General features: G+C 40.8%; 1 protein-coding gene across 1 annotated transcript in view; it reads left to right on the plus strand.

Moving 5' to 3' along the window:
* Positions 1-24,721, plus strand: part of PTPN5 (protein tyrosine phosphatase non-receptor type 5) — a 75,468-nt gene that overhangs the window by 16,071 nt on the left and 34,676 nt on the right. Inside the window, exon 2 of the mRNA XM_041415072.1 lies at positions 5,985-6,095. Within this exon, the coding sequence (XP_041271006.1) occupies positions 5,996-6,095 (100 nt within the window). The 5' untranslated portion in view covers positions 5,985-5,995. The remainder of the gene's footprint in view (positions 1-5,984; positions 6,096-24,721) is intronic.

A 24,721-nucleotide genomic window follows, 5' to 3' on the forward strand; every position in this document is an offset into this window, starting at 1 on the left:
TTGTAACGTGAAGTATCTCATGGTAAAAATACCAATTTACAGTATTCAAGGACATTGAGAGGGAAATGGCCAGAGCTGTTCCTTCAAAGTCTGACAGCATTGAGGCACCCTTACTCTTCAGATTTCACTATCAATATGACAGTAATAAAACACACCTTTCTTCTATGTGTTTTGTTATGGCTCAAATGGAATTTGGATCCTAAAAGGATGGGATGTCTGATCCTGCTATAGCCTGGGCAATTAAGTTTAAAGACAGCCTTACTCAAAAACTAAATTTAGGTTCTGTTCTAGGGCCCTCCAGAGGCAGAGCAGGACAGTTAAAGCAAACCAGCTTGAGAACCTCTCATGCCCTAGCAAATTGTGAAAAGATCTGTGCCAGGGCTGAAAGCAAAACTAAATTAGGCCTCTATTCAATAAAAAGTCCTTATTCTTAAATAAACATGTTGTTAGATCCCAACAGGGAATGTGTCTAAACAGCATACATTAAAAAGTTGCCCGTTCCTTTACAAACATGCTTAAGAACCTCCCAGTCCTTGGGCTTCACTTTGAACTGGCTTGCCTCCCAGCAGCCTGCAGCTTGAACTGGGAGGGCCTGGTCACGCTGCCTGATGAACCTGCAGTGAAGATGTAAGGATACAATACATGGGTGATCATCTTCCCTGCCTGCATGCCAAAGTGAAGGCACAGTGCCAAGCAGATCTGCGCATTAGATGACTAACAGCTCCCACACTGCCAGTGTAGGCAGGGAATATGCAATGCAGCCACATATGTGTCTCAGAACCACACCGGGGGCTTTTTATTCTTAATGTTTGGTTTTGTTTTTAAATAGGAGTTCAGATCTTTGAGCAGGATGTTTATCTCTATGCACAGAAAACAATATTGGTCATAGCTTTTAATATATGATCAAGATTTTAGAACGACCAGCTGATATATCTGTTGTGAGTGACATCAGAATTTCAAGTAACTGCTATAAATGCTCTCTAGGATGGCTGTGCATATCATGTGTAATTTTCTGAGTTTACCTTTTAGTGACTAGAAAATAGCTTTTTAAAGAAAGTGAGATTTTTTTTTTTTCCAGTGGGAATATTGTTTTAAAGTTTTGTATTTAATGTTTGGGTTCCAATTTAATTTTTTATTCATATTTTTGCCCTGATTGAATTTTGATCACTCTTTTTTGGGTAAAATTGGTGGGAGGTGTTCATAAAAATCATTATGCTGCAACAAAGGAGTTGAATTTCATTTGGTACTTGCTTAGGCCTAGTTTTACAATGTACATGTGGATGTACAATGAGCTGAACCCCCAGGGAAGTCCTGTAAATCCCTGCAAGCAGAGTACAGTTCACCTTAGTATTTAATGTAGCAGTGAGCTTCCTCTGAAGAGGATCCCCTTTTCTTTCCCCCAGTGATGGCTAATCCATGCCTCACCCAATTAATTCATTTTCTGTCCATTCTGGAAGCTGAAGTAGCCTTGTTGCTGCATAGATAACAAAGATAGGGGGATAGGATGCAGTAGAGGAAACTGAACAGGATGAAACAAACCCCTCTCTTTCTGCAGCAGTGAAAGGTTAGGTCATGCTAAATGCAACACAAAGTGAACCTCAAGTGTTGATGGTTTGGATGGTGGACTCATACAAATTCCTCAGGAAATATTAAGGACCCTCTGAGCTAAGAGCTCTACAACCACAGAATGGTGGGCGGTTTCTTGAACTGAATCTGAAAAAAATGGAGAAGCAGGAAACCCGAGACAGACTCTCAAATCACTGAGATGCAGAACTCTGGCCTCACAAACAGATGATCCAGTGTTCAGTGAACAAACCTCTCTCATTGCCAGAGTTAGGACTTCTTCAAGTTTATCATGCTTTTTACTGACATCTCATAAGGATACAGTATTGTGGAAAGCAGACTTACAGAGTACAGGTAGACAAGAGCTGAAATCCTCAGATGTTTTCCATGACGTGCTTTCATTGACAGTGACAGAATCTGTCACTATCTATTTAGCACTGAGTAATGATCCGATAAGAAACTAATTTTTGAGTTTAAGAAGGAACAAAGCCCTATTTCCATTACAGAACTATTCAGTAGCCTGTGCAATATGGATTGGTCTCTATTTACTCTATTTTAAATGCCTGCTTCTTCTTTCTTGATCTCTAAGTTGGCATCCTGATCCCTCATCCCTCTTATGTTGGTTTTCCCAGTAAAAATTGCTCTTATGTGGACTAGCAGTTAGAAGGGGTTGTGTGGAATGACTGGGATGGCAGTCCTGAGATAGTCTGCATTATATAAGCTGTGCTTTCCACCCAGGTGGTTAATTAAACTTGGTCTTCAGATCCCAAGACGGAAACCACTTATGTGCACACTTCATTTTAATAATGTTTTTCTGTTCCTCTGCCCCGAGAGTCTTAGCCCTATCTTCTGATTTGTCCATTCTCAAGAGAGAGAAAAGGGAATGCAAGGACAAAAGGAGAGTGTGTAGCTCTCTGTAGTCTCATTTTGGGCAAATAGTCTTGTCTGGGGGTTGTAGATTAAGTGAGGGAACATCTTACAACATCGCTACAGATTGTCTGAATGATGTGTCCTTTGAAATAGGTGCTATATCATTCCCAAAGAGGGGAAAAAAATAACAGTAGCAATAAACTATTTTATCATTCTGTGTTCCATCCTCTGCGATTACATTACTGTTCTGTGATGGTGGTCCTGCAATTTAACCTGCTTTATAACCCTGTCAGTGCCAGGATATGTATACAGATAATTGTGTGTACGATTTTTACTTACACCTTGGTAGACCATGTCATTGTTTTCAGCAAAAATTAACTTGATATCTTAAAAACTTGGGATTTCCCTCAAACACAGCACAAGCTAAAGTCACTCTTGGTTCATGTAGTCTGAATGTGCTTCTGGGTATTTGCTACCAGGAATTTTGGCAATTGCATCTCAGTCCTCTGTGACACATCCTCCAGAGGTTTCCAGCTCAAAATCAGGTGCCAAAATCTTCTCTTAACTTGGAGCCTGATTTTGCTAGCACTTTTACACGTGAGTGAGTGCTCCTGTGGCTGGTTGTAGCTGCTGGTGTCAGAATAACAAAGGACACACCAGAGTTTCAAAAGGAAGGTCATGCAGTTGTATTGCTTTTATTGTTTAATGTGAGTTGCTTTATGTGATACTACTTGGTCTTGAAGGTTTTCCTTGTAGTCAAGGGCAGATGGAATGATGTCTTCTACAACAGTGTATAGTAAGTGTAAAATGCTGCCAGATCTCAGCATTGTTTTCACATCAGTTTTCCACTGATAATACCTGCAAGGTGTAAGTTAACTGAAAATAAGCCTTTATTCCTGCCTTGCTTTAGTGGTATTTTCCTTTGATCATTCACAAGCTGTTGGAGAGACAGAAATACAGAACATATTAGGCAATAGATAGGTATTTCTTTCACCTGTGTAAAACTACACCTGTTCTTAAATTAAATGATGGGGAAAGAGGAAGCAGAGGAGGAATGCTTGAGTTTGGAGGCATTATAAATTATTAATAATAATTTATAATAATAAGACTTAAGTGTGGAATCTGGCAAGGCACCTGCACTGAATGCAAAACACAACAGCAGAATAGAGTTAAGGAAGAGGCAACTCTCTTTTTATAGAAGAATGTAGAGCTTCAACATTATTTTTTATTCATTTGGCCTCTCTGGAAATGTTGTGATACCAAGTTCTTTGTACACAGTGTGCAAAGAAAACAGTTTTATACCAGTATTTGAATATTGTGGTGAACTGCCGGCACTAAGGGAGGTCAAAGAAAGCATTTGGGGCTACTGTCGTTGTAAACAGCCCTGTGCTAAAAACTAGGTGTGATCGGGTTACCTTGTGTCAGCTGAACCACGGTAACTAAGTGCAAACATTCTTACTCCACTTTTTCAAAAGCACAAACCACTTCTGGTTTGAATTTTAGCTCTTGTCTTCTGCTTGCATTGGACTGAGGGCATGCAGAGTTAATTACATTTCCACTTAGCAGAAGTAATAACCTTTGCTTGCTGGGGCAACCTGTTCTGGTACCAAAGCCCTTCGTGTCAAGACAAGAAGTGCTGTGTAGAAAGGTATAACATCCTTTATTAGATCACTAATAAGGGGCAGTTTAGGGATGTAATTTGGCCTTCAGTAGTGAGCCAAAAGACAGAAAGTCCCTTATGAAATCCAGTTACTCCTTGGTTCTGCACCTCATGGCAGTTCTGCTGGAGGGACATGAGTGTATTGCAAAGCCTTTCTCAGGAGTTGTGGCACACAACTGGCAATTATGTCATTGATAAGTTTGAGGGGCAGAGGGGGTGTTGATGGTAGACTCAGAACTGTCCACACCATCTTTCCTTGGGGCTTTTAAGTTGTTTTTACTAACACCTACTCTGTAAAAGAAGGTTGGCTTCCTTTGGGACTTGCCTGTAAGACATCTTTTCTGGTTTGAGCCTGGACAGAAGAAATCACAGCAGAAAACTAAATTAACAAAAACTTCTACCTGAAAGTAATCAGTTGTCATATTTCCCTGGGAAGGAAGGAAAGGTGTTTCTAAGTGGCCATAAAAGTATAAATACTATCTGTATGATGTCTTCTTATTTTTTTCTGGTTTTAGGAAGAACTTTTGGATTATGTTTAGAGACAGACTGGGTACACAAACAGTTATTCTTATTCTTGGACTTACATACTATGTTTGTATTACTACAAGTGAAAGACACAGCAAGTATCCAGGCCTTTACAGTCAGTTTCATCCCTTTGTAATCCCTTGTTCTGGTGAGCAGAGGATAGCTTAGTGCAAAGATGTGCTATATTGAATCAGGTGATTTTTTGAGGAATGCCTCACACATTACTCTGCTGTTTTGCTTCTACCTAGATGCTGTTTTCATGTATGCTGCTGTCTTCTAAGGATGTGACTTACTTTCAAATATGTCCTTCCTTAACATACAAATGTGCTGCTCTATATGCAGTGAGCACCTTGTGTCCCAGTGTCAGAGATAAAGTCTGCATATCTAATAATATTTGATTTATTAGCCTGTTCAGAACCAGAAAGATAAATTTCTAGGCAAAGGATTTCAACACTACCTCTGTAGGAGAGGACACTTTCAGAATTTAGCCCTTTAAACTCATGCTCTTAGGAGACTTCTTGATTTGGTTTGTGAGGTACAGTGTACTGGCATCATTATAAGAAGTTTTGTTTGTCTCTGTGGACTTTGGAAGAGTCTGAATGAAATTACCTGATGTTCACAGTGCAAGGTTCTTTAGAAGTAGATGACAAATCACATAAGCTTCGAAGGCACAGCACCTTATAATCTGGACAAAAAAGGCATCTCTGGCCTCTCCTTTAGCTGAATGTGTGACGGAGAAAAAGGTCCTTGCAGTTTGTTAGGGGTAAATTTCTTTTCACCTGCCTGCATGACCCTCTTTTCCCATGTTTTTGCCATGCTTTTAGTGGCATGTTGGGCACATGGTCTCTGAGGTTATGGACTGTTCCCAAATTATGTGTTCAGTTAGGCCCACTGTGTGATAGGTAGGACACATTCAACAGTCCTTCACAAATAAGAGTTTTTGTCTTGTATTCAGACCTTTAAGCCCTCTTGGAGATTTTAATGAAATGGGGAGTTATGATTTCAGCTGAAGGCTTTTTTCATATGGTGCAGATAGCTCCTAAGGGAGCTTAGTTTATGGGTTGCCTCCTTTTCCTTAAATATTAAAACATTTTATGGTGCATACCCTTTGGTTCTGGTAGATTGCAGTTCCTTTATGCAGGCAATAAGCAAAAGCATGTTCATCAATAATAATATGGCAATGTACTTGATCTCCTTTCCATGTTTCACTTCACCCCACACATTAGTGGGTTGAGTCTTTCTTTATGGATGAGCAGCTCGTCACGTCTTTTAGAATTTATTGTCAAGAAGAATTGTGTGTAAAAGCCCTAAATGGTTCTTAGACATCTGATAGTGTTAAAGCTTAGATTTTTCCTTTATTTTGCAGGATTCTAGTGCATGAAGGACGTAAATGACAATACCAGAGGACCATCTGTCCTGGAGCAGGCACTGGAACCAAGTTACTATGTGACTGAAAGGACTGAGTGCAAGTCAGATGGTAAGTAAGACAAGGAAGATGAGAGTTATCATGCTGTCACTTCAGTACAGATGAAAAACACTGCCATATACTCTTTCAGAACTTATCCTAATTTTCAGGTTTTAAGTGCTTTGCAAAGCCCAGTTAGTATGGAAGGTAGTTTTTGCTAGATCTTTTCATGATGGAGTATACATTTTAACCTAGCTGTGGTTCTCACATCATTCAGAGTCCATTTTACCTCCACTGCCTACTTGATGTCTATGCAATTCTTTCTAGCTTGTGTTTCTAAGGAAGCCTAAAGGATTGAGCTGTTGTCTCTTAAAAGCTTCTTAGGAAGTCCTTTTAAAACCAGTCCATAGCTGTTTCAAGCATTTTTTTTCTTCTTTCTTTATAATTGATTCATGGTAAACTGTAAATAAATTAGTTTTGTTTAATCATCAAGGAAGTGGGTGTTCTCAAGCCATTCTGGACTTGTTTCTAAACATATTCTGTCTCTTACAGGAAAGTGTTTCCTGTCTGCATAGTGAGGGTTTTGAATCCTGCATCCAGTGTAGATAAACCTTTTTTTGTTTTATTGCTTGGTTACTTGATTTATTTACTGGTTGTAGTTAGTGCTGCACTTGGACTGGCCTTTGGTACCTCCTTGCAGACTGATGCAGTTTCTGGTTGTTTTTATGCTGGAGGAACCAATGCATCTGGCATTGGTGGGCCCTTGGTATCAACTCCCCACTGCAAAGAAGACCCAGCTTGTGGAAAGAGGATGCTGAAAACCTGTATTAGGAGATGTTTGAAGGGCAAAAGCATGTTCTCCATGCAAATAAGCTGTGAGGGAATGAGTTCTTTCTGTATAATTTACTGCTAAAAAGCCCTTTATGAACTGTAATCTTATTCATGTAAGAATCCTGAAAAACTTCAGATAACTTAGAAGTATTTTTCCTGGGCATTCCCATCTTCTTTACAAATTAGATATGAGGGGTCAGATTTGGAGAACTGAAAATCAATGCCTGCCACTCATTTGGTGGCAGAAAGGAGGTGCTGTCTTTTCCGTAAGTTCAGAGAGTCATGTTAGTGTTACACATTTTGGTGCTTTTACAAAGTTGTCCAGATCATTTGAGGCCAGGGTTAAATGAAGGCCATGAAACATCAATGAGGTGGTGGGTTTTTTATTGAGATGGTGAGTAATTGTGCAAAATAATTGCGAGTCTCTATGTTAGGACATGTACAAACATGCAGTAAATGACAAACACACATTTTGCCTCAAAGCACTTATTCCTGGTAGCATAAGTAAAAGCATGATAATTTATGTTACATGACACTTACAGACTATATTAATTTCAAAGCAAGACATGAGCATCATTCTGCAGCTATACAAAATAATGAATTCAGAAATCACTTCACTGTGCTTATCAAATTTATCCCCTTACTGAAATTTGTAGTAAAATGTAGTTAAAAGTATGGAGTTAAGATAAATTTGTTCCATCCACCAACACAGAAACCACACCCCCTCTGTTTTTAGCTGGATAGCTAAAAAAAAAAAAAAAAAAAGTGCTATAAATCCAGTATTATGATTCTTAGGGCTACTTAATATGTTCAGAGCTCTTTCATCTTTCACTTTCTATTTCCCATCCACCAATATGACTGCTTTTAGGGAGAAATGTGTGACTAGTTTTGGTAGAATAACACTATTTATTTATTTTTTATTATTTTTTCCCCTAGTGGTTTATTAAGGGTCTTCACTTCCTCCCCTTGTGTCTTTGCTTAGGCTTTGACACTGCCCTTCTCTCTTCTTGACACCAAAATACCCAGCGTTCATGCACCAATCCTGCAGGTTGTTCATAGAAAAGATCTTTAATCCAGCAGTGATTACTGGCTTACACTTTATATGTGGGCAATACAAAGGGAAGTTTTTCAAGCAGTTTTGTTTTTATTGCAGAATAAGGCGTGGGTAGTTCTGCCTTGCAGAAAAGCTTAGCCTGGAAAAACCTGGTGTGGGAGGGGAGAAAGAAAAGATTGACGATCATTTAACATGTGACATCAAAGTGAGATAGTTCCAGCAAAGAAACTGTGCTGAAACTTCCCAACTGAATATGAGCTGAAGGTCATGCACTTCCTTCCATGTTAACTTGGTAGAGCTGGCATGGAAGCATTGCTAAAGTGCCATGGGAGGAATTCTGTATCTGGAGGCTACCCCAAGCAAGTGTGGTTGATGAAAAGTACCCTGGAAAGGCCTCAGTCTGAGGTGGCTGAGCAGACTGCTTGTGGCACAAGAGGCAAAGGCACTTAGAAAGTATCAGTGATGCAAATTTCAGGAAAGGCTCAGGTGTATAAAATTCAAATCCATGTTTTTAATCTAATGGAAGATGCTCCAATGAATGTTTGAAGTAGAAATCATTCTCCAGGCATAGGACTGTAGACTGGCCCTTGTTTCAAATTTGGCAAAGAAAAGGGTATCATTCTGTTCAGCTGTCAGATACACAACAATAAACTTCAGTATTGCATAAAATACAATGCAGAATGTGGCCAAAGGTCTTCAATGTTGTAGTGCTTAAGTTGAGCAATCAATTACATTCATACAAAGAAAATACTGCTTGCATTGCAGGGCGTAGGAGCTAATGAGAAACTTCTAAGGCATGGCTCGATTAGGGTAGGTTGGAGGGCAAATTAAAATTCTGAAAGATTCCTTTGGAAACTGTTAGAATATGTTTATGCCAGCCAGTTAATACAGATGGTGAAACCATGAAATGATGGAGTAGGTTGAAAAATGGTCATTTTAAGTAATCATAAGTCTACTTATTTCACAGAATTGCTTCATGTTCACATGCTCACATCCAGCACAGTGCATGAAGCAAAAAACAGAGTGAGTGAAATGAAACTGGATGGTGTTTCTGGAGGCTTGAAAAGTTTTGCTGTAGCTGCACGACAGAGCCACGAGCTGCTCTTGTGCGGGTGGGAAACAGGATACTGATAAGAGAGGTCACATGAGTCTGTGGGGATGAGCAAAATTAACATGCTATTTCTGAAGGAGTGTGCACTTGGGTTGACAGTTTCAATTTGAAGCCTTTCAGTCAAATCTTTATTAAAGCAAGTTTATTCTGCAGTGTGTACACAAAACACTGTAGAAAATCAAACCAATAAATATCTTCATCTCTTAATGGCATTTCAGAATCAGATTATGAGGATGGGGCAGTTTGCAGTGCCAAGGTACACTACCTACAGGTCAGGGACCCTGATTTCAATCAAGAGTTAAATTAAAAATCAATCCATTCTTTTTGACAAGCATCTGTTTGGTAAATTATCATGAGCCAGTTTTAGTTCTATGGTCCTATTGATTTAGATAGTTCTATTGATTTAGAAGAGTTTTGATGCAGTTGCTTTCAGTATCATATCTTTATTAAGGGCTGGATAAGTTCTTAGGTTTTTGGGGTTTTTTTTCTGTTAATCCTTCTAACACTTGATCCTTTCTCAAGCTAGACAGGTGGCAAGTTGACTTGATGCTCTTCATTCTCCTGTGTTCTGCATAAAATTATCTTGCTTCACACTAAGTAAAGGTAATTGGTAAACTGGCATTTGCAATTTAAATTAAAGGCTTGACCCTTGATGGTGTCCCCTGATGTAGGCTTACTGCTCTGCCAGCTCCATTAGCCCAGCACAGCAGTCACAGCATCAAGGATATCTTATTTTTGGACACCCAGGGTATTACTTTGTTATTCACACTGGGATTTCATACAGCATTTAAGGGAACTGATTATTTGCTTTCTGAAGATGTTCCAGTGAAAGCTGGAATTTTTTTGATACCTTTCAGGCATACTGCATGAAAACACAACAGAATAATTTGCTGATATGTTCCTGGGTTTCAGTCTTCACATCTTAATACAAGAATACTTGAATTATGTACAGAGAGTGATGAGCATATACTGACAGAACATTAGGGCATACTTAATGTGGTAAGATCCAAGACCTCTAGCAGGCAGGCAGCTGTATTTCAAAGGTAGATCACAGAGTCTGGGGTTTTTAAATCAGTTTCTGTCCATCCCTATGGAGATTGGCATCCTAAATCCAAGGTGAAACTACATTCTACTGTGTCTCCACTGTTACACGGGCAGCAAAATAGTATGTCTGGGCTGTCAATCCCCTCCAGGGATTATTCAGGGCTGTTCTGCCAATCCTCCTTTCATCATTGATATTAGGACAGTTCTCCCCTTGTTGCTCATGTCTCTGTGTGTAGGTCCTACCTTTTAAGCTTGTTCTTTGGCAATAGAGACCGTCACAGAATATACATTTGGCCATGTGTGCTTCGTTAGAGTGAGATCTGGGTGGCATCAACTTTTTGTTTTTGCTTTCCTGTGTTCTGGTGAAGGAAATATGGGCATATGGACCTGAGGAGAGCAACAGCAAACTCCAGTTACAGCCCTGCTCCAGATGGTCATGGGGCGAAGGACTGTGGTTGTAGTTTGTTCCTGCTGTGCAGTCAGATGTAGATGCGGCAGCCTGTGCATCATGACAGAAAAGAGGTGGGGTGTGGGGGGATATTTCCTGAAGTTGCATTGCTTGCCTTGGCATGTCTACCTGTAAAGCCATGTTCCACCCCTGTGAGAGCTGACAGAACTGAAGTTCTGTTAGTCGCTGGCCAGCACTGTAACTCTTCCCCATGTGGGACTTCCTCAGTTTTTGTGCAGGTGCAGATATCATAAACGTCACTTGCAGTGTAAGATTTGGAAGGCTGGGCTGTCCTCACACTGCCCAGTTTGTAATATTTGATGTTCTCACAACTGTACCTGTATTTTCTTAATTGTGAGTGACAGCAGACACATTTGTGTGCTGTATTCACAGACACAATTAAAAGAAAGCAAAAGCACGTGGTAGGCAGCAATTTGAAAACCATGTCAGTCTCAATTTCAAAAACAACTGTAAGGTGTTCTCTCACTGTCAGTGTGAAGTGTAGCCCATATTTTTAAGCTGCTTTTGAAAATGAAACTTAGGCCTATCTTTTGAAGAACAATTAATGTTTCAGCAGAACTAGGGCTCTATCTAGGGGCATTGGAGCTTTTGAAAATTTTCCTAGGCCTTTCAAAAATCTGGCCTCTTGATGCCCTAAGGCTGTTAGGCATGGGATACCCACTGTCATGTTTCCCACTAGAAAAATGAATCAAAATCAATGCATGAGTTCTGCAGCTTTATGTCTGAAAATTTTCAGTAAGAGCTCACAGTTGTAATTTGGAAATGGCAATCACCAAAAAAGTTTAACCGTATTTTTTTTCTGTTTCAGAGTTTGGAGCAAGATATTTTAGAGGGGAGGGAGGGAAGACTCTCTGTCTTAATTTTGAGGTTATTTAATACCCAAGAGGAAGGAAGTTTTCAGTATGCTGTACTTCTTGCATATGCTACCTTGTTTGATTTGAGCTACTGCCAGATGCTGTTTTTAGTCTCCACTCAGTCCTTCTGTTCAGGCTTTTCACACTCCTCCTCCTCCTGTGGGCTTCTCTTCTATGGCCTTGTATTTATTTTCCTTCTTTCCTCTCTTGTCAGATATTCTCTTTTCCATTATTCCCAAACAAACACCTTCTTTTTGCCATCTGTCTTTTATTTTCTCCTTTCTCTGCTTGTTGTTGCAGGTCCATTGTCTAGTGGTTTTTTAGGACCCAGTTTAATGCCATAGAACACGCATTTTTAAGTCAAAAATACTGAGGAGTATCCCTGCTTTAGGGATATGAGATCCAAAACAGTGCAGTATTTTGAATTGCACACGTTGTTACATACTAAATTATATGCATGCCTCATGGGCACTGGTTTGGTTTGGTGGACTAACAGATTAATTAATGGACAAACTAATATCATAGCTGAAATAAGCTGAAAATCAGCCTGGTAAAACAACTAGTCATTTTTGAGAGCAGAACTTTGCTGACGTGTCACATGGTCCATATGCAGCAGTTTTATAAACTTATTTTTTAAGCTTGTTCTTCAGCAACAGGGACTGTCACAGAAGATTAGTTTGACACCCTTTGGAAATCTAATATTGTCACCATATCTCAAACCTCTACTGTTTCTGGAAATCATGGTTTCTTGACCTCTGCCTTACTAGTTTGTTGACTGAGTTTTCACGCTTCCTTATGCCTGCTGGTGACATCACCACAGGGAAGTGCAAGAAGTTTCAACGAACAAAGTACTTCAGTAAGGATAGCATTAAGAGGTGAGCAGTTGTGGAGTGCCAACCTCAAGAATTAGGGGTTTTAATGGTGCAATGTTTTCTTCATTGTATCACTGTTCTGTCTTGGAAGAGAAATCCTGGGAACCTAAGACTTGCTTTGGTTTTGAATCTTAATCTCTTTCCACCTACACGTGGTCTCTGATCTTTAAGATCTGTGCCTTCTCTGCATCTTCACAAGGAAAACTGTAAAAGGAGAGAGGAGGGACTGCAAGGACTGACAAGTTAAAAACACTGATGGAGAGCAGGCCTTGGGTCGTGCTTGGCTGAAGTAGTCTCCCAACGCTGCTACCTGAGAAGAGTTGTCAAAGAAGAGGTGATCATGGTATGGTCTCACCCATTAGATTTGTTAGCTTTCCAACTGCAGTGTGTTGCACCAGGAGATTTGGTTGAATGCAATTAGGGAGTTCCCTGTGGTTCTTTCACCACAAAATGAACCTTCCAACTGAGATCTGGCTGTGTTGCTGAAAAGGAGTCATAGTCAAGCATGTTATTGAAAAATAGAACAGGAAGGGGAGTCTGCCTCTGTGAAGCTTCCTTTGGAACATTTAGAGTGGAACTGAGGAGCTTAAACTCTCAGTTTAAGTGGAGACAGGAGAAATTCAGGCTCTCCATGAGAGGAATATGGAGTTCTTCAACAGAAGAGTTGAGTAAATACTGACAGGTTTGACTCTTTTGCAGTACATTTTCACAACATCTGTCAAGCTTCCTTTAAAAATACTCAGCCAGCTCTGGCTTAACTGTGGATGTTTTTCACACCTCCCAGTGTATGGAATTGGCATTTTAATTTCACAAACAAATCTACCAGCTTTTTAGATTCATCCACCTGCTCATGCAAATGGCAATGCACTAGGTTGAGTTTGTTCTCATGTGTTTTTCATTCCAGATTTTTGGTTGTCATTTAAGCTTTACAGAGTCTATTCTGCTCAGGTCCCCTGTTTTGCTGTATCCTATATAATTTCATCCTTGGGATTGCACCCACTGCTGCAGTATGTGGTAGCACTGGGTTGTTAGGCTGTTCTTCCCATGGGATGTGAATGCCTCTTCCCTGTGGGCTGTAGGCTTGCTGTGTGCTGCACCCCATGCTGTGACAGCAAGCTGCCTGGATATTAGTATGTTGTGGTTCTTTGCACCTACCAAAGAGTTTAAAAGGTGTCCTTAATGACATGGATCTGCTATTGCTTTATTTTTAACTCAGCTGTTTAGCTAAAAGAATGTGTTATTTAAAAGAGCAATTTCACCTCAAAGTAAATGGCCAAATGAATTTTTTTTCTTAGTCCCAACAATAGATGGCATTTGCTGTTGATGATTGCCATCATGGCACGCTTTAAGTGAGAACAAACATACTACCTCCCTCCAATACACACAAGGCTTTTTCCTAACAGATTTATTCATTAAGCATATGTTCAAAGACTACAGCTATTATGACTTTTAAATAGAACCATTTTTTCATTGCTTTTCATAGAAAAAATACTACAGTGTTGTGAAAAACCTGTTAATGTTCCAGATTCAATTAACTAACATATTCTATTCAAAGTCCTTTCTACTCAGGTTGTTTGACAATAGGAAAATAAATACTGTGTGTTGGAGACTGACCTTCAAATGACAGTCCAAAGCTGCTGCTTTGCCTGGTCTTTAGCAGTTTGAATGCTGTTACCTTCCCACTGGGAATGTCAAGAAGGTCTCTTACAGAAATTGAAGAGAACCTGGCTGGACCATAAGACTTGGTCCCAACTTCCTTGCACAGGCAACATTCCTGCTGAAACAGGTAAAAGTTTCATCTGATCAATTTTGCAGCCTTTTGATAAGAGGGATGGCACTCCTGAAAGACACTAAATGCCTTCCATTTTGTATGCCTTCTGTGGGAGACAAAGACAAATACAGACCTATTTTTCAGAATAGGTTATTTTTCTTTCTGTCAGGTTTGTGCAGGCGTTCTCAAAATGGCCCCTTTTAGCTTCCTGTGTGCTCACCAGTACTGATAGGTTCTGAATGTTCTTTGCCAGCACATTGAACAGCCTGTATTATTTTTCTGTACAGAAAAATGCTTTTGCAACAGCTCTAAGGTGATGCTTCCTTTATTCTTGAGGTTTTTTCACATGCTACTAAAGTGCTACTCCTATTGGATGCACATATGGATTTAGGGATGCTATTGTCTGTTCAGCTGATAAGATCATTTCAAGATCTGTGGAGATGAAAGGATGAACTATGATGTTACAGTTATCCTTCAAAAATAGGACTTGATACTGCCCTGCTTACTCTTTTGTCTTCTGTGCCTCTGCTCAGCATATCTGAAATAGATCACAGGGCTTCTACCTGGGCCGTGGATAAAAATGTTGCTGTTGCCCATTCTTTTTATGATCTTTCCAGCACAATTAATGCTATTGTGGTGATTTGACCTTTGCTGGAGGCCAGGCACCCACCAAAGGCACTCTGTTACCCCCCACCTCTGAAATGGTTAAGGGAGAGAAAATATATCAAGTGGCTGATGAGTAAAAGGCTGGGGGGAGATGGTTCCCCAGTTACTGTCATAGGCAAAACTCAGGGAAATTAGTTGAATTTATTGCCAATCAAAATCAGAGCAGGATAATGAGAAGTAAAACAACTCTTAAATAAAACACCTTCTTCCTACCCCTCCCTCCTTGGTCTTAACTTCATTCCTGATTCTCTATCTCCTCTCTTAGTGGTTCAGGGAGATGGAGAATGGGGATTATCATTCAGTTGATCACATGTTGTTTCTGCCTCTGCTTCCTCCTCAGGAAAAAGAGTTCTTCCCCTTCTCCAGCGTGTGGGCTCTCCCTCCCATGGAAGGTACTCCATTAACTTCTCTAGTGTGAGTCCTTCCCATGGGCTGCAGTCCTGCATGAACTGCTCCAGTGTGGGTTCCTGCTAGTGGCTGTGGTCCCTCAGGAACAGGCTGCTCCAGCATGGGCTCTTCTCTCCCTGGGTCTGCAGGTCCCCCTGCCAGGATCCTGCTCCAGCATGGGTTTACCATGGCATCACAACCTTCTCTTGGGCATCTACCTGCTCTGCCATGGGCTCCTCCAGAGGCTGCAGGTGGATCTCTGCTCCTCCGTGGGCTGCAGGGGAATCCCAGCTCTGGCACCTCCTGCCCCTCCCACGCTGACCCGGCTGTCTGCAGGGCTGTTCCTCTCACATAGTGTCACTCCGTTCTTCCATAGCCATTCCATGTTTACTTCTGTGCCATAACTTTATTGTCCTTAAACAGATTTATCCCAGCAGCATTTCTCCCATCTGATGTGCTTGGCCTTGGCCAGCTGGCTGGCATTAGAACTGTCAGACATGGGGAAGCTTCTCAAAGAAGCCATCCTTGCAGCCCCCCCACACCCTGCTATCAAAACCTTCTACACAAACCCTTCAGGAAAGGACCAAACAGTTTTGTTATATGTAATTGACATTGGGAGGTGAGAGGTGCAAACAAAAAAAAAATCTTTTAGTAGAATCTTGAAAAAATGTGGAGGAAGGCAAAGGTGGGATGGTTTGGAAGTGCTGCACTGGTCTTTAGAAGCTAAGAATGAGATTTACAAGATTACTCAGTACTTTATTCTTCATATTGAAGTCAAGTGTGGGAGGAGACTTGGTATGAGGCGTTTGGCATCTGCTGTTAATGCAGATGAAGTGTTCTGGATAGCATAGCAGAAATACAGCTCTGTGGATGAAATCTTGCTTCCCATTGACACATACTGTCACCCACACTTCAGAAAGAGCATCCTAAGGGAAGCAATTGACTACTCAAATTCTGAAATATGTAATATACACAGCACGTTTCAACATGGAGACAAAACTGTGGGAAAACTAGGAGTCCGTAAGAATACGTTTGGTGCCTTTGTGGTGACCTGAATTATAAATGTTACGAAATCAGGAGCTTCTGAAAAAAAATAAGTGTTCCAATCAAGACCTGACAAAACGATGGTGTTTAATAGTCCCTATTGCATAGTTGAGGAGCTAAATTCCTATTTTTTCATCCTCAGGACACACTATGGTGCCTTTTATACCTGAAGCATCAGGAGGTTTTAAGTGTGCTTCCTTGGCAGGTGTGCCTCCCACACATGCAGCATACCTGCCACCTGCTTCCATGCAACCTGAGATCATCATCATTTCTGTAGCATTTGCTGGAGTACTGAATGAAAATCCATAGGTTATCTGTGATCCCAGTCTGGAGGCAGAAGTAGAAATGCTCTACTTATGCATGACCCAAAATGGTGTTTGCTTGCCAGCTTGGTGACCTGTTGATTAATGTCAGCTCTTGCTACAGTAACTCAGCATGAGGCTGTGTGATGTGAGGTGGAGTGGAGCCTGGGGATGCGTGAGCCCATGAGAGGTTTGTTTCTCTGGGATGTTTTGTAGAGTGAAGCTCACGATTGCAGACAAGCGGCGCAAAATCCTCCCCGAAGAATTGCAAAGCTCATCACCAGCATGTGCTTTTTTCGTGTCACCTTCTCCAACAGAGAGCCGTAACAACTTGTGCATGTCTGCTTATCTATCTAGACAAAACATTGCTCAGTGCATGTTTCCTCCCTGGGAAGAGGATGAGAAGGCAAGCTGTTGCATCTTTTTCGTTTACTATTTAAGGCTGTGTATCCATGTTGATGAGCACAGTATAGGAGCCCAGATAGACTAGACCCAGGACTATTACCACTTTCTACTTGCCTTGTTCACTTTTTGTGCTCCTATGTTAGCTAGGGAGAGCTTGAAACTGTTACTCTTGTGACATTTTTGTAATCTAAGCATGCCTGTAACATGAAGGGACTGCAGTTACAGAGGCAGCAGAGTACTGAACTGTAAACAATGATATTTAATTGTGCTGAGTTTCCATTAGGGCCCATAATGGTGTAGCCCTGAATGGAAATAGGGCTCTAATAGAGAGACACAATTGGTCCTGCTTGTGGATGTCCACACCCTTATCTCTACAAGTATTTTTTTCAAAGCTTAATTAGAGGGTCTGAGTGATATTGTTGCTTTCTGAGGCAGCCAAGCAGTGCTGTAAAAAAGCATAGCCTTTTTAAATGCATGGAAGAAAGCAAAATGCTTATACTTGGCATAATACCTTTGGGGCATGTATTGGGTTTGTGGCTGAAGATGATTGTTGAGACTGGTCTTGATGTAATTTGCTTTGCTCAGGAAAGAGAAGGTCTTTGAAATGAATGTGATAGTGGCTTTCCTAAAGGACTTTTTTGTGAAGGCTCCAGGGCATAAGGTTTGAGTCACTTAGTAAAGCAGGCTATCCCCAAATGAATGACATCAAAACACTCCCATTTGAACCTGGCAGGAAGCCAGCAAACCACCCCTGTTCTTCAAGGTGCAGACCTTCTCATTCACCAGAGCAGAAAGCAGATCTAGTACCACAGAATACCAGGCCAGTCACTGCGGAGACATTAGAAACACACAGTGGTATTAGCATAATGACTGTAGAAGTACTCTAGAATTTGTTAATTTAAGAAAAGAAATACCCCTTTTTTTTTTTTTTAACAATAGCAGTGTGGCAACACCAATTCAGATTATAGTGGTATAAATAGCAAATACTTTCAAAAGTGTGTGATACCAGAGTATGCTTGTTTCTTTTCATTGTCAGAGTCACTCTTTTATTGAAGAGGATGTATGTCTGGTTCTTAAATTATTGCTATTCTTTGATTATGCATTCAGGCACGTTTAAATATATCCTGTAGTTAAAGTGTAAAGGCACAAAAATTATAATTAGGGTTTGAAAGGGGACAGTTGGTTGTCCTGTTTCAGAGACTTCAAGCCTGTACATTTCTCTCTGCATCACTGCACCACTGGCAGTTCTCCCTGCCTGTGCAAGGCTGATTCATGAGCAGTCTAAGCCTTTATCTCTTTAACTGTGGAATTACAGAGCTGCTTTGTGGGTTTCCATTTTCAGTGTTAAAGGGAGCTTGCAGCCTGGGATTAATTTGGGACAACCAACTCCACTGAAAGTCAACTTGTAGTCTGTTTACAAAAGCTCAAGGCAGCTCCAAAATTATCACCGGGTACTTGAAAATGTTCAGTGAAGGAAAGAGCATAACAAAGAAATCTATTCTTTATTTTAGAAAAATGTAAATTGTATCCAATATTCAGTGCTAATCAGATGGACCTTCTGGAAGAGGGTTAAGAGGAAAGGAGAAAAGACAAAATCAAACAAAAGAAGCTTTGAATTGAGCCCTGATTGAAAGCTGGCGATTACTAATTATGTGTGGGTGAATTACATGTTAATATTCAGTGTCTCTGAGGGTCTGCATTCACTTAAGAGCTTTAATTTCACACCATATTTAATATTTTGTGTTGAAGCAAACACTACTCTAAGGGCCCTGGTGTCTTGAGAAATGGCATATCCTTTAACTTGATGTTTCACAGGGCAAAAGGAAAAAGGACACTGCCTAACAACACATCTTGTGGTTAAGACCTGTGAGCATTAGGAGAGCTATTAAGAATAAACAACTTGTGTATTTGACTAGTTGGGAGTATGATTTAGATGTGGACAAGGGCATAACTAGTCTTGTACTGGGAATTAAGGGCAACTTGCCCATTATTAGTAGACACATAGCAGTATGTAATGAGTGTAGGACCCTGGCAGTCAGACCCTACAGATGGTACAGTAGCTCCCATATACTTCCCATATGGTTGCTTTATCTTACTGCTTCTTGTGGCTCCTAGCAATTCCTCTTTGCTGTCTTTCCAGAGCAGAGACCCCAAGGATTTTTTTTTTTCCGTCCCCATCTGAATGAGGCTCACACCTAATTCAGAGTGGTGTCAGCTGAGGTATCCTGAGCTGCCTTTTCCTAGGAGCTCTCTTTCACATGAGCTGTTATGGACTAGAGGCTTGGTGAGAGGATCAGGTAAATTACCTTCTCTCTTAGTAGGTGGGTTAGGTATATTATAAAGCAGTCAGTACCAGTGTGTAGGGTATGAGAGGAGTGCTGTCTGGAACATCTGGTTTCTTTCAGAAAGGAAGGTGATGTGGGGGGATAGAATATAAGAAAATAAAGATAGTGTAAAAAGTAATCTCACCCCTAAGGAGTTGCAGCTGGGCCAATTATCAAAGATTAGGAGCAGGCCTGACTTTAACAGGCCACAGCTGTAACCAATAAGAAGAAGTGCTATAAAAGGGTGTGTTGGCTGGTAGAGAAGGAACTGGAGTCAGTTGGCTGCTTTGTGAGGAAGAGTCAGTGCTCTGAGGAGCTGCCCATGAGAAAACACCAAGAAGGTATGAAACTTTTGTGATAAGGAGACAAGAGTATGGAACTTCTGCTATAACAGGTGGCAGATCAAATGAAGTCCCCCAGACCCACTCTTCATTAAAACACAATCTCTGGTGTCAGGCTGCATCCTTGCCCCTCCAGGGATGGCTTCATAGGCCACCATCCTGTCTTTTAAAATTGTGTTTTGTAAATTGTTTTGGTTATTTGTAACAAAAAAGACTGTATGGAAGCAGGGGACTTCGAGAAGATGTGTGTGTTTTGCTTTTTTTATTTCCCATATTTTCCTCTGTAGTTATAATTTTTTCATGGACTATTGAGTAACACTATTGAGCTACTCTGTGGGGTGGGCAATGGGGTGGGCATTGATATACAACGGCATTTTAATGCTATGTCACTTCATACTCTGAGACTGGATTTTGTCTTTGCATTTCAGGTCTGTAGAGCGCAGGCACATTTGCAGAGATTTGCACTAGAATCACTAAAAATAGGACTGAACATTAACTAAGAACAGATTCTTTCTCACAGGGAAAAACAGACTTACTTACTTTACTCAGAATCATTAATTCTGTTTAATAAAACAAAGTCTTAATTTAGCTCCTAACAAGCCCTCAGTTTCTCTGCTAACAGTAACAGTGGCTTAAACATTAGTATGAAAATTAGTCACAGTTGTCCTTGTAGTCTGAAAGTTAGTTTCAGAAGTGTTTTTTTCAGAAATGGATTTAATAAATTAGGAAATTTCTGGGCATTTTCTTTTTTCATGACATAAAATGTACTGTCCAGAATTCTAATCACAAAAAAAAACTATTACCTTGGTAATGTAATTAAATGTTTATTTCCATGTGTACAGCCAACATCTGTAATAATGATAAACTTGTTTCCCACCATTGCTAGCAAAGGCCCTTTTCTGTTCAAGAATTTAATAGGTAGTAGGAGATGTTGGCTCCTGTTACTCTTGAGTTTTATGGAAGCTGCAATAAAATGTCTAGGATTTTCTCTTTGTCTTATTTTGTGATAAAAGTTGGAGCTGGTGGACATTTCCACTGCAGCAACTCAGCTGAAGATGCCCTTAGGAGCTGGAATCTATCCAGATGATACTTTCACTCGTGATTGTGGTACTTCCCTGTGGCAGCCAGACAATTATGACACAGTAGCTGTTGGACTGTTGAAAAAAATCACAGCAACTTGAAAGCTTTTCTAAATCACAGCAAAGAGCCTTGTCCGTACCCTGAAATTCGCAGAACATATCAGCAAGCACGTGACATGGGTGACTGATTGGGAATCAAATGAGGTTTGCAGCTTGTTTGATGGCCAGTCTCCTTTTGCTGGAGAAGAGGGGGAGGCAGTTTTTCTTGCATTCTGATATTTCTCTTCTCCATCCCTCTCTAGCAGCTTGCAGGCTCGCTTTTATATGTGACCCCGCAGTACCATAATAATGGTTCTGGGTGCACATGAACATTTTCTTTGCCTTCACCTCTCTTTCTCTCCTCCCACCCATCCCAGATGAAGTGGCAGGTGGACTGAGTGGGAGCAGTGTGAACTCGGTGCAGAGAAAATGTGTGACTCAGCAGTTCAGCAGGGAGCTGCTGAGCAGAAAGGCAGCTATTCTCCTTGCACACTCTGGCATCAGGTTGCTGTTCCCTCAGGGATGAGGAAAAGGTCTTTATGGATGGAGATGTGAAGCTCCCCCCACCCCTTCCAGGATGGCAAAGTGTCTGTGTATTCTTTTCAGCAGAACTTATTTCAAGTAGAGAGGAAAGTTTCTTCCTCAAGTTTGTTAGGAATGTTGCCAGTGAAAGGGGAGAAGCATCGGGCTGGAGGTATGTCGACCTCCGTTATCTGCCTGACTCGCTCTCAGATTTTCTGCACAGCTTTCCCTGTTCCTCTGTTTTTCTCTTGATGTGTCTTTCCCTTTTGGTAATTGGAGTTCGGCATAAAAGCAGCAGCCAGACTCCACCAGCTGAGCTTGCAAAGTTCAACTGTACAGTACTTTTCCTGGCAAGTTGATATCGCCCCTTTTCCTCTGCACTGTCAAAGAACTCCAAAGAGAACACTTGCCTTCCTCAGAAGGAGGCTTCTGGCTTTCCCCATGCTACCTGGGGAGGAGGTATTATAATGGAGGGGCCATTGCAGTGCCTATCTAAGCAGTTTGGTAATGATGAAAAAGTTGTGGTATTTTATTACTAATTCTGTGTTTGTCTTTCAGAATGGAGGACTGAAGTAGATTTTTCTGTATAGATGAATCAACAACAGGTAGATATTTTATATTGGTGGTTATTCTTACTAAAAGCTCAATTTTGAAGCTGTGGTGTGCATTGTTGTCACTGAATTTCTGCAAAACACATACACAAGAAAAGCAAGCTGTGGGGTAGTGTTTTCTTGAATCTTCAGAGAGCCTGAAACAGTGACAATGGAGAGCTGTTGAGCTGCTGAGTTCCCCTTGATGGGCATATCAACCCATGAATCAGTGAATGAAATACAAATATTTCCAGTGTGATCTTTTTAACAAAAAATACTCAGCTTTCCGAAATAGAATCCTTAAATGTTAGAAATTTCAGCTGTTCCCCACACAGCTATGAATACCTGCAGCCTGGCTCAGCTTGTTCCTACAGTCCAGGGTAGATATTTTACTGCAAACTAAAAGCATGAGAAATTCTCAGATTAAGTAACACACCTGTGTTGCTGCTATGTAGGCTCAGTCTTGGTGAAGAGTCTTCCATTCCTCTATAATATGTCAGAGAGGGTAGTTCCAGTTTCTTGCACCTCTTACTTAAATTGATGGTATGTCAGGCTTATTTCTTCATGAGTTCTGTTACAGACAAGCCTGCAGTCCTACAAAGGACCACGGGATGGGTGCCTTGCATTATTTAGTGGTAAATGTAGTAGGATCCATGGGTCTGCCTGGCTTGTTCGTTGTGTTTGAATTAAGCTGTCTTATACTTTCTAAAGTAGCTCTCAATGTGGTTTTGCATTACAAATGCAAGATCTACTAACCACAAGCTCTTGGCAGCTAAATCTTGGAGTTTATCCAGAATGGAATTGGAGGTACTGAGGTGATTGCATTGTAGTAAATCCCCTCTACCTCCAGTCAGTCAGTAGTAGGTAGCTGTGGGGTGTATCTGGGGAGGTTTGGGGGTTTTTTGCGGTTTTCAGTCTGGATACATTTGGGGCCTAGGTGTTCTCCTCCTGAGCAGCATTTTACTCAGCCATTTGGAAAGTATGAATGTATTGAACTCTTGTAAACAGAGCAGGTCAGGACTCAAGCACAGTAGCAGTTGTCATAGTCAGAAAAGTCAAAAAAAATGAATAATGGGAGAGGAAGCATCCCCAGTTTTCAACACAGATTATTAGATCTTTAGTGTAAATTTTCAACATAACTTATCAGATGAGTCAGGAGTGCAGACAGAATCAAGAAGAAGCAGACTTTCTTTGGTGGTGATGTTGTCATGTTTACTGCTTAATAAATTAGATTGCTGTTCATAAAGAAGTTCAGTGGAAGTTTCAGAGTTAAAAAATAGTGACCCACTGGTTGGTTTCCTGCAGAGTGAAAAATGTAAGTACACAAGTTGTTTTTGCCATGCAAGTATGAGAGGTCCCCTTCCCCTTACCCACTTCTTCCCATACCACTGCAGTGCAAAAGGAAGCTAATTATTCAATTTCCATTTTTATTATGTTGCAGTGGCAACCAAAAAAGAGATAGTTATTGGCTAAGAAAACAATCTCCTAAAGCTCCGTTCTTTGGACAGACAGGTTTTTACCTTCCAGCACGAGCTGCCTCTTGTTCATGTGCACGCTGAGGTAGTTCATTCAGGTTTGATGTGTCTTTGTCTTTCCAGCGCTTGGACTTGTCTGCAATCAGGATGTCTTATGATGTGTGTATTTAACAAGGTCTTGATCAGATCTGTGAGCTACGATGCCAAGGGCTGTGTCCTGTGTGTGCAGTTGAGGTGCATGTTAAAACTCTTTTCAGCAGTGGACTGACTACTATCTCAGTAGTGTACTTTCATCTGCTATTCTTTCATCAACAGCAGTTTTCCCTAGCAGTCAGATGGAAATTAGAGGCAGAGATTTCATTAGGCAGTTGCATTTGGACATCTGAAGATGCAGAAACCATAAACAGCCTTGTGACTCTGGTCTGAAATGCTGGTAATCCTGATGGGTGTGAGATATTGCTGGCATACCTCATACTTTGTTATGCTTCCACTCTGTGGTCCATTCCTACAAATTCTCACCACATGTGGCCGTCATGAAGATGTGGACAGGTTCAGAGGGAAATGTACCTCAATACACCTAAAACAATTATGGCAATGCAGCCCAGCTGCTGTGGTGTGTTGGCTGCTGCAGCTTGAGACTTGGCAGAACAGGTGAGGCATCTTTTGCTCTCCTGTCTTCTGTGTCTTGGAAGGTAAAACCCACAATCCACCATTAACAAAACTTGTATTTCCCAGTGAAGAGGCAGTACTATCCAATCCAGAAGCATCATTCCACAGAGGCAGTGTGATGGATGTACATAAATATCTAATAACTGTATGAGTACTGTCTCTTCATTGCTGGGGTGAATTTCTTTTTGTTATAAAAACAGTTTTGCTGAGGAATAAGTCTTTCTCGCAAAAATCCATTGTTAAATTAAGTCTGCCAGTGGACCAGTGCCAATTCCTTGAGCATTAGCACGCGTGTACAAGTTCCTTTTAAAATGTTAACTTCATTAGGAAATACAGCCAGGATGTGAGGTTCTGAGGCGTTGTTTTTTGTTTTGTTTTTCTCTAAAGGCTTTAAGTATGATTCAGTCGAGTTACAGAGCTGCTAATGCTTCACCCACAGCAGGATTTGATGGGATCGTGGCATGTTTGTTACTGTAAGGCTTTGTTGACTTGCTTGTTATTGCTACAGTGCCTTTTAGTACTTCAGCTAAGACTAGTATTCTAAGCACTTGTTTTTCTGAGAGTTATATAGGTGTTTTTCATTCTTCTGCCTGTTATGAACCCACATATGAAGTCAGAAAAAAAAAAGAGAGATACAGGGGGGTTAAAATGAGCATTGCCAGAGTTACAGTAGCCAGCTTTAACCTCCTGAGTGAAGGAAGGGTGTTTCCCTATATAAATTATTCCATAATATGATAATATGTAGTGCTGTGCCTTGTATTTTTGGCAGCTTGTTTTGGTGGCACTGTTTAAGGAAAGAATGCAGGATGAATGGATCCCTGGCACAATCCAGAAAGTGCTTTTCCCTGA

This window comes from Onychostruthus taczanowskii, unplaced genomic scaffold (genome assembly GCF_017590055.1).
Source record: "Onychostruthus taczanowskii isolate IOZ18803 unplaced genomic scaffold, ASM1759005v1 scaffold49, whole genome shotgun sequence".
NCBI lineage: Eukaryota > Metazoa > Chordata > Aves > Passeriformes > Passeridae > Onychostruthus > Onychostruthus taczanowskii.